The sequence below is a fragment of the Pieris napi genome, chromosome 1, assembly GCF_905475465.1.
Source record: "Pieris napi chromosome 1, ilPieNapi1.2, whole genome shotgun sequence".
In the NCBI taxonomy this organism is placed as follows: Eukaryota; Metazoa; Arthropoda; class Insecta; order Lepidoptera; family Pieridae; genus Pieris; species Pieris napi.
This window is the reverse complement of record NC_062234.1, coordinates 86,730-97,826: the sequence shown is the minus strand read 5'-3', so window position 1 is coordinate 97,826 and position 11,097 is coordinate 86,730. Positions and strand designations below refer to the sequence as shown.

Genomic DNA, 11,097 nt, shown 5'->3' with positions numbered 1-11,097 from the left:
TCCATTGGATATTCGTCAATTCGTATCTGTGACATTGAGCGATATGAAATATCTGGAGCAATTAGAAGCAATATCGCCGAAATAATTTATTGCAATTTATTGAAATTGCTCCATTAATTGCTCCAGATCGGTCCATTCGTGTCGCCGATAATTATTGCCCTCGTGTAAGCGCACCTTAACTGTCATAAAATGAAATTAGACCCTAATATTTCTTCGACACAAAAAAAAGTGCGTTTTCCAATTACAGAGCATTTTGCGACTCAGTGCCGCACAATGCCGCATAATGCTGAAGCTTAATTGGAACGTGAATTAGTTTTAAAATGCATCAGCAGAGTGCGCTAAGTCAGTGTTGTAAAAAAAATGTTGAATTTTTATGAATTGAGTTAGCAACCTCATTAATGTATAAATAATGTGGTAAACAATAATAATTGGTTGAAAACTTTTTACGCTTATTTTAATCATCAAATTATTTCATTAACATTTTTTTTATTGAAATAATAGAAAACCTTTAAAGAATATAAGGTTTTAACAAGCTAAATTAACAGTAAAATATTTAGTTTCATGTAAGAAGTCATCATTTACGTTTTGAGTAATATTTTTTAATGATTTCTAAAAAAATTATATACTTTTTCAAAACCATTGCAATTTTTTCTAAAGTATAATCCTGTAAAATAAATTTGTTTACAGATCCGAATTTTAAAATAAAATTGTATTCATATTTTAAATGTGGAATATAAAAAAGTAACTATTTATCATCCATACTAATATTTTTTTTTTAGCAGTTTGAAATAACTTTAATTATTTTCAAAATCTACGACGAAACGAAAGCCTTACAAATTTTTCAACAATAAATAATATTTACTAACGAAAATTTCGATAAATGCCAACTTAAAGAAAAATACTGGTCAATTTTCTGTTACTGTGTTGGTATTGTTTGCGAGAAGCTCGGAAGAGCATTCGTTTTGAGAGTGCTCAATTGTGCGAAGCGTTGCTGTAGTTGGAACACTCGACGTTGAGCATTATGCCGCAAAATGCGCTCTAGTGCTGTAATTGGAAAACGCAGAAAGTGCCCTACTTTGTCATCGTAGTCTGTGGGTTACTGCAATGGCTGTCATGCGTGACTTGTCATCTGTGGTCTTTTGTGTGGTCAGGACTCAGGAGTTGTTGAGGGGCAAATTTGTTTCAAACCAATAAAAATAAACTATTATTTGCTAACAATACCTTACTAATGTTGTTATAAACTATTCCTCCATTTTATTGTAAATAATCTTAATCAATTTCTTAAAAATGATGAGCGATGACGATCGCGACATCGATATCGAAAGTGATGTATGTGTTGTTTTCATTCAAAGTGCAATATTTTATTCATTTCATGAGTTTTTATAACAATTTGATAATTTTTCAGGCTGAAAACGATTCTGATTCTCGTCCAAATCCACGCAATGGATTAAGTGGCTATTATTCTCAGGTAGGACTCTCATGTTTTGTTTTATTATATTGGTAATGTTGACATGTCACATGTGGATATTCTGATGCTTTAAAACCATGACCTTAACATAAAATGTTTTAACTGTTGATCAGACGTTTAATCTCACATTTTCTGGGAATTCTTTCCATTCTATTCATTAATTCACTTCTATTCTATTATTAAAATCAATAATATAACTCTTGAAAGAAGAAGTGCTATTAAACTTATGTGTTGAAGTTTAATTTGATGAAATGAACTTATAAAAGAGTTAGTAACCTTACTACCCAAGTAATTATCATTTATTACCAACTTCAGGCGGAAAAAAGGGCACATCATAATGCCTTGGAGCGTAAAAGAAGAGATCATATAAAAGACAGTTTTACATCATTAAGAGATTCTGTACCTGCATTGCAAGGAGAGAAAGTAGTAAGTACTCAAATTCACAATAACTTATTTGTGTTCAATATGGTTATGACATTAATAGATAAAATAACGATATTACAGGCAAGTCGAGCACAAATATTAAAGAAGGCAGCAGAATATATCCAGTTCATGAGAAGAAAAAACAATTCACATCAACAAGATATTGATGACCTCAAACGGCAAAATAATATATTAGAAACACAGAGTAAGTAAAGTCTGAGTCATGTTTAACAGGCCGAGTGGTTTACACCATTTCCATTTCCTTTATTTCTTGTTTCTGCATTATATGGTGGCAATAAAATAAGCAGATATTTTGTTGCAAAGTTTTAGTGACCTGTTTAGGCTTTAAACATAATTTATTCTTCAACTTTATACATAATTTTTAAGTTACAGGTTGTCATTGTCCTAAATTGTTTTAATTAAATTTCAGTCAGAGCATTGGAAAAGGCTCGGGCGACCGGAAACTACATGGACGCACACGAGCTCGGTCTCGGCATCAAGTCCGAGGACAGTTCCCACGACACCGACAGCTCGGACGGAGAGGGCACCACGCGGCGCGTCAAGAAGCTCAAGATCAACGGGGTCAACGTCTGAAGTGACCCGAGCGATATTCCGGCGTCGGCGACCACCCCCGACTTCACGAAAAGAAACAAATCCGCCGTCCATTGTAAAAAGTCATCACGAGTGCGGCTCTCGGAGCAGACGCGCCGATTGAGATAAGTTTTGTTAGGAAACGAATATTCTGTGAAATGTGGAGCCATTTTGGCAAACCGGAATCGTTGTCCCATCGGCGTTAGTCCGGAATTTACTGTTAGATTTTGTTTTTGCGACAGTTATATTTTTATATTTTTTTGTTAAAATCATGTTTAAGGAAACGGAACGTTATCTTTCATCGTGACGCCGATGCGGCCCTAGAACGGAGAGTTCTTAAGTTCTAGGAATTTTAAAATTATGTGTAAATACTGTTCAGTCTAAGGCAACACTGAGAATAAATACTTTTGCCGCTTTCATCGTATCGAACGCAGGATATACGTACATGTAGATATTTATATATATATATATAATATATATTATAGCGTTCGAGAGATGTCGAAGTGGAAACTGTCCTTATTCGTGATTAAAGTAAGACAACATTTTGTGCGTTTCATTCCCGAAAAGGTCCCCTTTTTAAATATGTCTACGAATATACAGACAAATGTGACCTCCTGATGGCATTAGTCTTTAGCGTGTTCTACTGCCAGTTATGAGGTCACGGGTTTGAATCCCGACCGAGGCTTTAATTATAAAATCGCTTGAACGAGAAAAGGTCCTTTCTCATCCTTTCTGACCTTAGTGACACAGCTAACGGTTCTCAGGAAGTAAAGCTATCGCGCCCTCTATGGAACTTGACACATTTTCTTTTTTTATATATGAGACTCTAGTTTGTAGTGGGTATGGTACGGTTGGGAGATTCAGTTTCCGCACTTGATGAAGCCAGCCTAGCTCCTTCCAGTGGGTTTCGGACTGAGGGTGATCGAGGGAACGTTTCTGTTTCGAAGTGGCTCAGTCTTTTAATAAAATAAATATTAAACTAATGTTAAACAACTTTATTTCTCTTTACGAAAATGTTTTTTTTTACATACCTTCACATAAGTTTAAAATTGATTAAACACTGTAATGTTTCGAATTTTAGACGGTAATTGATTGAATAATTGCACACCCTCATACTTAATAGACTTCTTCAAATAATTTGTACGCGGCTTTGGCAAGACGAGAAAACTTGTGCAGTGGTGTGTTTGATTTGTTTATATGATAGGCTACTGTACAGAGAGATATTTAAAAAAAATTAAGATACAGGTGCTATAAACAATAAACATATAGTTGTTTAATCGTCATTATTTTGGTTTCTTGGTAGATTATATTAGTGTGTAAAATTTTTGAAGTGAAACTTCTTTATCGGGGTTAGAAAAAAATTTAGTGTAACATTTTTTCGTTACGCGTCACATTTTTCCGTTACGCGCCATCTTTTGAAGTGAAACTTCTTTATCGACGTATGGGAGAAATTTTGTAGTAGGTTACGCGCCATGTTGCTTTTTGAAGTCAAACTTCTTTATCGGCGTTGGAAAAAAATTTACACACATTTGTCACATTTTTCGGTTACGCGCCATCTTTTTCTTGTCCCTACCACGGTTGATCCGAAGAGATTTGAAGCCATTAGTAACAAAAATATATAATAACGATAACCATGATAGTAATACTAATAATTCTATTACAATTAATGAAATTCTGTAATAATCTTAGTACTACATAGTAGTACAGTAATAAGTTAAAATAAAATAATTGTATTTGTATTCATGTCTTTTTGTTATCTTATTTAACTTTATTTAACCAATTTCTGTAAAGTTGCATATAGTAGATCATTTTTCGAAAAATAAGGTCATAAAGAAGTTTCACTTCTTACGTACACCTAGTACACGCACACATTTTTTTTATTAGAGGTCGTATGTTAGTAATTTTGTTATTGCATGCTGTACCCCATATTTTTCAATGTTTTTAGATAACCGCCGCGGCCGCACTGTGCGCTCGGCATGAGTGCCGCATTTATACAGTGGGGAAAGACACGACATTTACATCTTTCATCGTTTTGCAATCGGATTTGAGTTTTCTCAAATGGCCTCGTATAAGGTACATACCTAGATGCATACGACGCGAGGTGAATAGCGGGCATTATTAAGTTAATTATAGCTATTGTTTTAAACGAAGTATATCGTAAATAGCTATTATATTATACAATTTATTAGAAAGACTGTGGTACCTATCTGTACATTGGTAGCGGAGCGGATCTATATTTATTGAATGCACTTCGTTTACTTGTGTATTTGCTCACCGAATAAAATTTTTAGTTCGATCAAGTTATTTTTACGGTGTATATATGAACATGAATGTGTTTCTAATGAAATCTAGACTTTTCAACAGATATTAGTAACATTTTTTGACGAACTTACTTTTCATGACAATGGAACTCTACGAATAACATGATAGTAGATGACCCAGCACCTAATAAATATTTGGTTTTGTAAACATTACAAAACCAAATATTTATTTTATTTTTCACAAATGGACAAATATATTTTTATTATTTACCTGTTCTCTCATTAGACCTATATGCTGGCACTTTGGTTATTTGTAAATGAAACAAAATTATATTTCAAACCGTTTATTGCACAATCATTGACATGAAAAGTACACAAACACAAAACGGATATTGAAGGACATTTAATAGAAAAAAAAAAAATTGTTCCAAGTGCAAACTTTTACGAAGTAACTAATGAAGTTGGTCGACATTAGGAGTGTTGCTCAGAATTATTGCACTATCAGGTGTTATGATGTTCATAAAAAACAAAAAAAAAACAAATGCACAAGCCTCCAGCCCTCTTCAATTCTTTGGTTTAGATTAAATCGACAACTTGAATTCCAAAGTTATCTGAAAGTAAAAAATATTTCTAATAAAATAAATTATATAATAAAAAACATATATCAAGGTCTCATTGGTAATAAATAATCGAGATTTTTCGAAACGAGAAAGACAATATAAAATAATTAAATAAAGCGATAATATTGTTGTCAATAAATAAATTAATTCGAATAAGTTTCATAAACAAATAAAAAGATATATAAAAAATATTTACCTAAAGCATGTAATCAGCTATATAGTTATCAATACCCCAATCCATCTGATGACAGAAATAAAAAAAATATATATTACAATATTTTTAAAGGTAATTGTGACGTTATAATTACACAATTTAAATAAAATGACTTTATAATACATATACAGCGCCATAAGTATATATTTACGATAAATAATAAATAGGTTTTGAAATAAGCATTAAAGTTAGCAATTGAATAGTAACTGATAGTGAAATGATATAGTATACTCACTGGGTAGTCCGTGATGGCATCAAATGAAAGAGAATTCATTTGATCCTCTGCTGCAGCCTGAGTCATCGGCACCTGATCGTCCTCGACGCCTGCGGAAGATCGAAAATAATTAAGTAAAATCATTTATTTACATATATATAGATAGTAATACAACGAGTACTATACAAGGTAATAAAACTTACTGGAGTGATCGCCAATAATAGCAAAGTCGATTTGTGCAGACCTATTGGCCGGACGCAGAGCAGTTTTCGCGTTCTTCTTGTCCTTATTGGTTTTGGATTTTTTCTGGATTCCGCCGGTTTTTATTTGCCTTGTTGGTTGAGCTTCGGCGCTATTTCCAGACTCGAGCCGGTCTTCTACGTCATCGACTGAACAATGAAAAATGGTAGTTAATATCTCGAGGCGTTTACGATCTCAGTTGGAAAGAGGTCGATGGCTGTACTTACTCTGTGCCATTAACTTTGCGTTGCGTCGTTTCATAACTGCCATATCGTCGGACGGGTCTACATTTTCTTGCATCTTGCGTAGTTTGTGAATGGCTGTGGCTATGATATCCGCGTTCGATGCCTGAAATTTTTTTTGTAAATTGAAAAGATGCATATAGTCGCAACATTTACTATACATAAACACGCTAAACTAACTTTTAGTACTAACATTGGGTAGACATCCTAAAGCGGCTGCCAAGCTCGACATAGCTTCGGCCGTTTCGACGCGTCGTTCTCTTTCATATTGTGCGTTGCGCGCGCGCCTCTCTTCCTGAAAAATTCAATGTAATTTTAATATTTGCATCTAATTTATAGATAAAAAATAATAAAAGAACTCGACAACTGTAACTTTTCAGATAAGTTCACGTATAAGTATCGCCGTAAAGGTACTTACGGCTGAAAGTGGAACTCTTCCTCTTCCCACTGGCCTCCCACGTCTTCTATCAAAGCCACGTTGCTCCTCCTACAAAAATAAATTGTTTCAATTCATTTTATCTTGTTGTTAACTGCCCAAACAAATAAAGAAATTAACTATATTATATATATGTACAACAATATTTGTCGAGATGTATTAATTATAAAAAAACCTTTTAACATTTATAAATCCTCAAACTAAAAACATTTTTTCGATAAATAAATTAAACTTCACCTAAACGTAATAGTAAAAATGTCTAATAAAGAATAAATATAAACACTCACGCTATGTTCCATATTATAGTAACACTTGTACACTAAATGCACAATGTTCACTTCACGAGATCAAATATAAAATGAGCTAAATTAACCAAAATTACAATAACGCTAAATACCTGCTCTTGGGCATTTTATTTCCGGAATTGTTTACAACCCCATTCACCAAGGCTTATCATCGGCTAGTTTAGCTAACAGATGAACTTTATGACCACCGTTTCGCTACATTTTAAACAATAGCCGAGAAGACGCTTACCTTTAAACAATGTTAAGCGGCTTATTATATTGATTACAATTTCTTTTGTTATTTCCTTCTCTTTACTAGGAAATTTAATTTGGTAGCCTGCTAGAAATATTTTGTAACATATTTTTTCCGTTGTTTTCATTTCATATTCAATTATAGTTGGACAATGTTTGCGTTGTGTTTCAGATATTAGATACAGGCAGAGGAACATACCTACTTATCTAATTGGCACATCGATTCTTTCGCCTTGTGCATAAATACTATTTCTTTAGAAAAGCAAAGAAATGGTTTCTCTTAAAAAAGTACAGGAACCCGAGGTCTTAAAGTTCTTTTATGGTTGTCGGTTGATTGGGAGTTAAACTTGCGATGTGTGTAATTAAGTTGGATCATAACTCATTACATCTGTGTGGAGTAAGGTAAAAGTGTATAAGTCAACTTATACAACAAATTGAAAGAGTGTCGGTGGGTGATATTTGATTAATGCATAAATAATTCATGAAATAAAAGATACATTGCGGTATAAATTATAATATTGAAGATCTAACACACTACACGCGGGACACGGGTACAGTGTCAAATTTTACCAAATAGCCTTAGTGGTTTTGATGAGTTTCGGTACTATATCATATTTTATAATTACTAATGAACTCATATGCAACAATTAGTTCCCACTCTGAAGAGAAATTGTAAAATAATATATTGGTCCTAATCGTATTCAATATTAATTGCAGACAATTCACAAATTGGGACTTTTGTAAAAGGGCTACTGTAGTGTTTTCTTGAAAAAAAAACGGGAACAACGAGTCGCCCTCTTTGCTTATTCATTGATTCATTAAACGTATTAATCGAACGTAAGATGTTATCCTTAATATATAATCCTTAACTTGTTATTACGAGTAACAGAAATCTAATCACTTTTTCTTCGTTATTTATGTATAAATGAAGCTTAATTTTCTGTTCAGTATTGTGATAAAACTTAATCAAAAAAATATTCCTGGAGGTTTCCAGTCTCTCGGATATAAAGGCAATCGCGAAATATAAAAAGCGCAAGCAAAATGCATCGCCAGGGGCTGGCATGGATTCAAACACGGGACTCGTAAATGATAAAAGCTTCTAGTTCGGCCATCGTGTCGTGGATAAACACATTTATCTATGTACACTTGGCCGTACGTAGGCGATTCGCTACGAATTGTAGCCGATCGCTCTTCAACGAAACACGTAGATAATAATCATCGATCCATGATTCGTTTGAAGAAAATATATATTATACAACTAAAATAAGCCTGTCTATTTCCACGCAGACTAATGCGTAGTAGCTAAAAATAGCTACCGTGTACCGTTTAATTACAATATTAATTTAAACAACACCACATTTAAATTTTGGTTTAGTTAAAAATAATATTTTACAATTATTACAGCTTTAAATTGAAAATTTTGCAAAACAAATGTTTATTGCTATGCGGACCTTAATCCCTAAAACAATGGTTCTTAGACAAATCCTTTCCTGGTAAGTGATGATGAATAACGTACCTGGCCTGGCTCATAAAACCCGTTTTGACGTCTCGCGATGCCCCAGCTGATCGGGGAACGGCGTTACCTACGAGCGGGGGTAATAATCGTGTATTTCTCATATTTGAAGCGCAAATTAATTATAGAAATACGGAAAGGTGGCATTGCGTGATAATGAAACTCCTTTGCGGGTAAGGTCTATTGATTTTCTTGGAAATCCCGACGATATTTTTCTAACCAAACTTAGTAGCCAAAACCGCCCGATAATAAGTCGTATTAGTACGACCTAGAAATTTAGAAAAAGTTTAGAATATAGAAAACATCGTTATGCCAACTTAGAACTACGTATTAAGGAAAGTCCTATTATGTAGCGAGGTTGATTATTGCAATCGTGAAGATTGATGTCGTCAACAAATAGCCCAATAAGAGCGTAATACACCTTTTATACAAATAAACTAATTAACATTTATCTCAATACATATATGCATCAGTCACATTTCATTCCCTTACAAGGTCGAGGACAATCAATTCAATTACGTACTTATGTATAAAATATTATTACATGTATACTTTTTAGCGCATTTTAGGGAATTCATCGCGTGTCATCGAACAGTACCAATATGGCCGGTGGTATGTAATATGGTGCACTTCGAATAATTTTTTTTCCACGTTTCTATGGAATCTCTAAATTACACACTTTATGGAAAAGTGTCCTGCTATATTTTCTCGGTACGAGAAATGAATATAGTTATTTTAAAATTAATTAGCATTTGAGAGAAAAATTCATTGGGTGGATCGTATTTAATATACTAATTTACTGGGAGCGGGTGCTTAGCAGGTACTGAAAATTGGATTAAGCTTTGTGGAATTTGTACTTGTTATTTATACGAACACCTCATAGCACCACTATATCGGGCTCGCAGTTGCCTATGAGGGCATTCGAAGCAAAAATTAAAGCATTTTAATTCTCAATTCATGATATCTAATTCTGCGTTTTGTATGCTTTGTTAAGAAGTTTTCATGGTATTAATAAATAAAATAAAGTAAACTTCATTCATGACAGAAATAAGTTGTGAAAAAATTCATCTATCGATATTCCCCACATTAGTTGTCCTGTGTTGTGGGTAACTAGATTACAATATTTTTAAAGAAAAAGTAGCCTTAGGGTCTGTTTCACAATAAACGGATAAGTTCTACATAAGTTCCAAATTAGTAATTTACTTATTGGTAGGATAAACACTATTGTGGCGTTTCACGACTGTCAGATAGCGCTATTCGTCACATAAAGTCCGATAAATGTCAAATAGCACAATTTATCTTCCAAATAATGTATGTGTTGCATAGCTATTTGGTACTTTATCCATACATTGTGAAACAGACCCTTAGTGTTACAACTCATCAAACACAAGTCGTATAAGACATTAAGTATGCGTGAATGTGTATATGAAAAAGTGTGTTATAATTATGCGCTGGGTCTGTGACCTGTGTTAGTTTGTGGCACCAATATACGATATCCGATTCGGTTAGCGGAATTATTATGTGTTTTTTGAGTTTGTATCGGGATAGTTTGACTATTTAAGAAGCCATAGATTGGGAGATTTTATTATAGAGATAAAGAAGCATTGGCCGAACACAGTCCTTCGTTTTGGCGTCGGGAATACTGCTTTGCTTTCCCAAAAGTAAGGTGGAACTTTAAGGAACTTTCCGTGTATTCGACAACTACATTGATGTTGGTTATGGCACGTGTGGAGTTTAAAGACTGGTGGGGTCATTAGGTTGGAGCGATCTCTTATTACGATCTCGCGTACACATGTACTTATTTGGTTTTGCTAAGATTTAGGCAGATTTGAAGCCAGTTGGAAAGGCGTTTGTTAGCATATTATTAATAAAATAACCGCGAAATACGAAATTTATATTTTATATAGACTCATTAGTAAAACATATGCATAGCAAAACTCAAACTACTAAGGATTTTTGAATTTGTCTTACTTTTGTAAAAAATAGCATGATTTTAATCTGTATTACATTTTCCACTCATTATCAGTAATTGGCCTTTAACTAGCTTATAATTATTGATGCCTAACCAATTCCACATTCCCATTCTCATTTGGTGCATCGGGACTTAAAGAGATTGCATTTGACCTCAGCACTGACGTGGTACAGTTTTAAACATTTTACAAACATATACATGACACTATTGACTTAAGCAAAATATTGAAAAATTCATAAACCAATATTATATTTTTATAGTTAGTTTATAGTATATTAGTGAACCAATTGAATAATAATGATCGGTGCATCCTGTTTGACATGCGCGGGCTTAAAACGGACCGGAGTGAAGTTGACGTCGAATGACC

At 33.6% G+C, this 11,097-nt stretch overlaps 2 protein-coding genes across 3 annotated transcripts; one reads left to right on the top strand and one right to left on the bottom strand.

The window, feature by feature from the left end:
- The first annotated feature begins 1,121 nt into the window (after window positions 1-1,121).
- On the top strand, window positions 1,122-3,025 carry LOC125052968 (protein max). Of its 2 annotated transcripts, none has more exons than XM_047654090.1 (5): window positions 1,122-1,329; window positions 1,406-1,468; window positions 1,784-1,894; window positions 1,964-2,096; window positions 2,322-3,025. In XM_047654090.1, exons 1-5 carry the CDS (start codon window positions 1,288-1,290, stop codon window positions 2,483-2,485), a joined length of 513 nt encoding a protein of 170 aa, XP_047510046.1. In that variant the 5' UTR covers window positions 1,122-1,287; the 3' UTR covers window positions 2,486-3,025. The 2 variants fall into 2 exon arrangements, with proteins under 2 accessions (XP_047510046.1, XP_047510056.1); XM_047654100.1 differs by having other exon boundaries at window positions 1,123-1,329; window positions 1,973-2,096.
- Window positions 3,026-5,071: 2,046 nt separating this feature from the next.
- On the bottom strand, window positions 5,072-10,104 carry LOC125052846. Its single transcript, XM_047653881.1, has 7 exons — window positions 10,096-10,104; window positions 6,692-6,760; window positions 6,467-6,568; window positions 6,259-6,379; window positions 5,995-6,180; window positions 5,813-5,901; window positions 5,072-5,354 (listed from the first exon to the last, which is right to left on the bottom strand). Exons 1-7 carry the CDS (start codon window positions 10,102-10,104, stop codon window positions 5,325-5,327), a joined length of 606 nt encoding a protein of 201 aa, XP_047509837.1. The 3' UTR covers window positions 5,072-5,324.
- Between the last annotated feature and the right edge of the window lie 993 nt (window positions 10,105-11,097).

Excerpts from the sequence above, each read along its gene's own strand:
- LOC125052846 (XM_047653881.1), bottom strand. Across the intron at positions 6,569-6,691 it reads GAAGAGTTCCACTTTCAGCC|GAAGAGAGGCGCGCGCGCAA; the intron begins GTAAGTACCTTT and ends TGAATTTTTCAG. Across the intron at positions 6,181-6,258 it reads CGCAAAGTTAATGGCACAGA|TCGATGACGTAGAAGACCGG; the intron begins GTAAGTACAGCC and ends TTCATTGTTCAG.
- LOC125052968 (XM_047654090.1), top strand. The coding sequence starts at position 1,288 with ATGATGAGCGATGACGATCGCGACATCGATATCGAAAGTGAT. Across the intron at positions 1,330-1,405 it reads ACATCGATATCGAAAGTGAT|GCTGAAAACGATTCTGATTC; the intron begins GTATGTGTTGTT and ends ATAATTTTTCAG. Across the intron at positions 2,097-2,321 it reads TAATATATTAGAAACACAGA|TCAGAGCATTGGAAAAGGCT; the intron begins GTAAGTAAAGTC and ends ATTAAATTTCAG.